Source organism: Limulus polyphemus, unplaced genomic scaffold (genome assembly GCF_000517525.1).
Source record: "Limulus polyphemus unplaced genomic scaffold, Limulus_polyphemus-2.1.2 Scaffold7974, whole genome shotgun sequence".
Lineage (NCBI taxonomy): Eukaryota > Metazoa > Arthropoda > Merostomata > Xiphosura > Limulidae > Limulus > Limulus polyphemus.
This window is the reverse complement of record NW_013673584.1, coordinates 6,367-8,374: the sequence shown is the minus strand read 5'-3', so window position 1 is coordinate 8,374 and position 2,008 is coordinate 6,367. Positions and strand designations below refer to the sequence as shown.

The 2,008-nt window shown below is 36.1% G+C and overlaps 1 protein-coding gene across 1 annotated transcript in view; it reads left to right on the top strand.

Moving 5' to 3' along the window:
* LOC106475019 (testisin-like) overlaps positions 1-769 on the top strand; it is an 11,402-nt gene extending 10,633 nt beyond the window's left edge. Inside the window, exon 5 of the mRNA XM_013935716.2 lies at positions 262-769. Coding sequence (XP_013791170.2) covers positions 262-429 — 168 coding nt within the window. The 3' untranslated portion in view covers positions 430-769. The remainder of the gene's footprint in view (positions 1-261) is intronic.
* The last annotated feature ends 1,239 nt before the right edge of the window (positions 770-2,008 follow it).

Here is a 2,008-nt window from a genome sequence, read left to right as displayed (position 1 = left end):
AGCTGTATTGTGTGTAAAGTTAAAATTGATCAGATCTTCAGTTAGCTGTACTGTGTGTAGAAAGGTAAAATTGATCAGATCTTCAGTTAGCTGTACTGTGTGTAGAAAGGTAAAATTGATCAGATCTTCAGTTAGCTGTACTGTGTGTAGGAAGGTTAAATTGATCAGATCTTCAGTTAGCTGTAGTGTGTGTAGAAAGGTAAAATTGATCAGATCATCAGTTAGCTGTAGTGTGGATAATTTTGTTACTCTTTCCACCAGGGCGACTCTGGAGGACCCTTGCAGTGTAAGAAAGATGGTAAATGGTACTTGGCCGGAGTGACGTCATTTGGATCAGGTTGTGCTAAACCTGGGTTTCCCGACGTTTATACTCGTCTTACTCACTACTTCGACTGGGTTAATTCCAACCTCAAGACATTTGAGAGATAATTTTGAGGAAGCTCCGAACCCAAACCCTGTCAATATTGTTCGGGTTAACCTTTAAGTAGGAGGAACGACACAAAACAACACCAATCAGATCCACGTGTTGTGAGGAATTCTATAATTTGTCCATCTCTAACAGCAGGATATGTTACTGTGATCTTCTTTTGTAAAGACATTTTTTCTTCTCTGGTGTGTGTTGTTTGTAAGATATGTCCATTTAAATCCAAGATTAACTTTACATATGAATATGTTTAGATAAGCTATTTCTCGTACAAACACTAGATACAATAATGGGTAACAGTTACCATCTGTAACATGGTTGTTTGGATAAATAAACCTATTTTTAAAATGGTTTTATTTTACTGTCGACGTCCAGTGGCATACCTAGGCCTCTGAAGATACTTAGGACAAGAATATTTAAGTCGTCTTGCTAATTTAACGTAAATCAAAGATACTTAGGACAAGAATATTTAAGTCGTCTTGCTAATTTAACGTAAATTAAAGAATATGGGAATTATAAAATGAATGGAATTAAACCTTGGTGGACTTAATTATAATTAAACCTTAATGAACTTTAAAAAAATCCGAAAAAAGAAAGTGAGAAGCCTCTAGTTTTTCATTCATGGGAACCCTCAAAGAATTCACGATTCATGCAACAGGCGAACTCCTCTGTCCCAGAAGTGTTAATTTGTGTATTTTACAAGTTGATCTACCCGAGCTGGGACCGAGAACCGTCAGGCAGCAGCTGCTCCCCCTAACATTTAAATGTGCTCCTTCTTAAGTATCACATGAAAAGGTGAGTTTAAGCAACTTCAACGTGTGAAAATATACAGCGAATGTTTTTTTTTTAGAACTCTACTTGAAACGAGAAGCATAATATTTGTTATGGTAGGTGTTTATCTAGGTCTTACGCTGTTGAGTTTTAAACAAATATAATAATGAACAGAAAATCTCGGTTACTCAGGGTGTGGAAAAAAAAAAACTTGCACAACTAAGTCCTGTATTTTCTTTTTCTGGTACTCCGTATACACAAATAAAATCTGTAACGTATTTTCAGCGTATTCCTTAAAAAGATAACAACTTATAAAGAAATACTCTTTGAATTAATGCGAGTTATTTTGATATATTATCTCGTGATCTTGTTGATCGGTTGCTTGTATCTCTTGTTAGCCTTGAAAACAAACGCTGACAGTAAAACGAATTCACGGACAAAAGTTTTTCGACTAAAGTTTCGATCTATGAGAGAAAAGAAAAAAATCAAATTTTATATGTTACGTTTTTTGGATTGTATTTAATTATGCAACAGTATTGGATATGCTGTATCGTATCAGTTTTTATGATGAAGCCAGGACGGATGCTTGATTTATTTGTGTACGATAGTCTATATATATATATATATAGAGAGAGAGAGAGAGAGAGGGAGGGGGAAATTCTTCCACTGTCTCTATGGTGTCACGAGCTGTTGCCAGGAGCTAGATGAACCAGTTGCGATGAAATCTGGCGAAGAACTCAGGTGGATACCACAAAGATCCAGTTGAAATTGGTAAGAAACTGAACGTACGGTCCGAGTTTGGCAGGAGTTGGT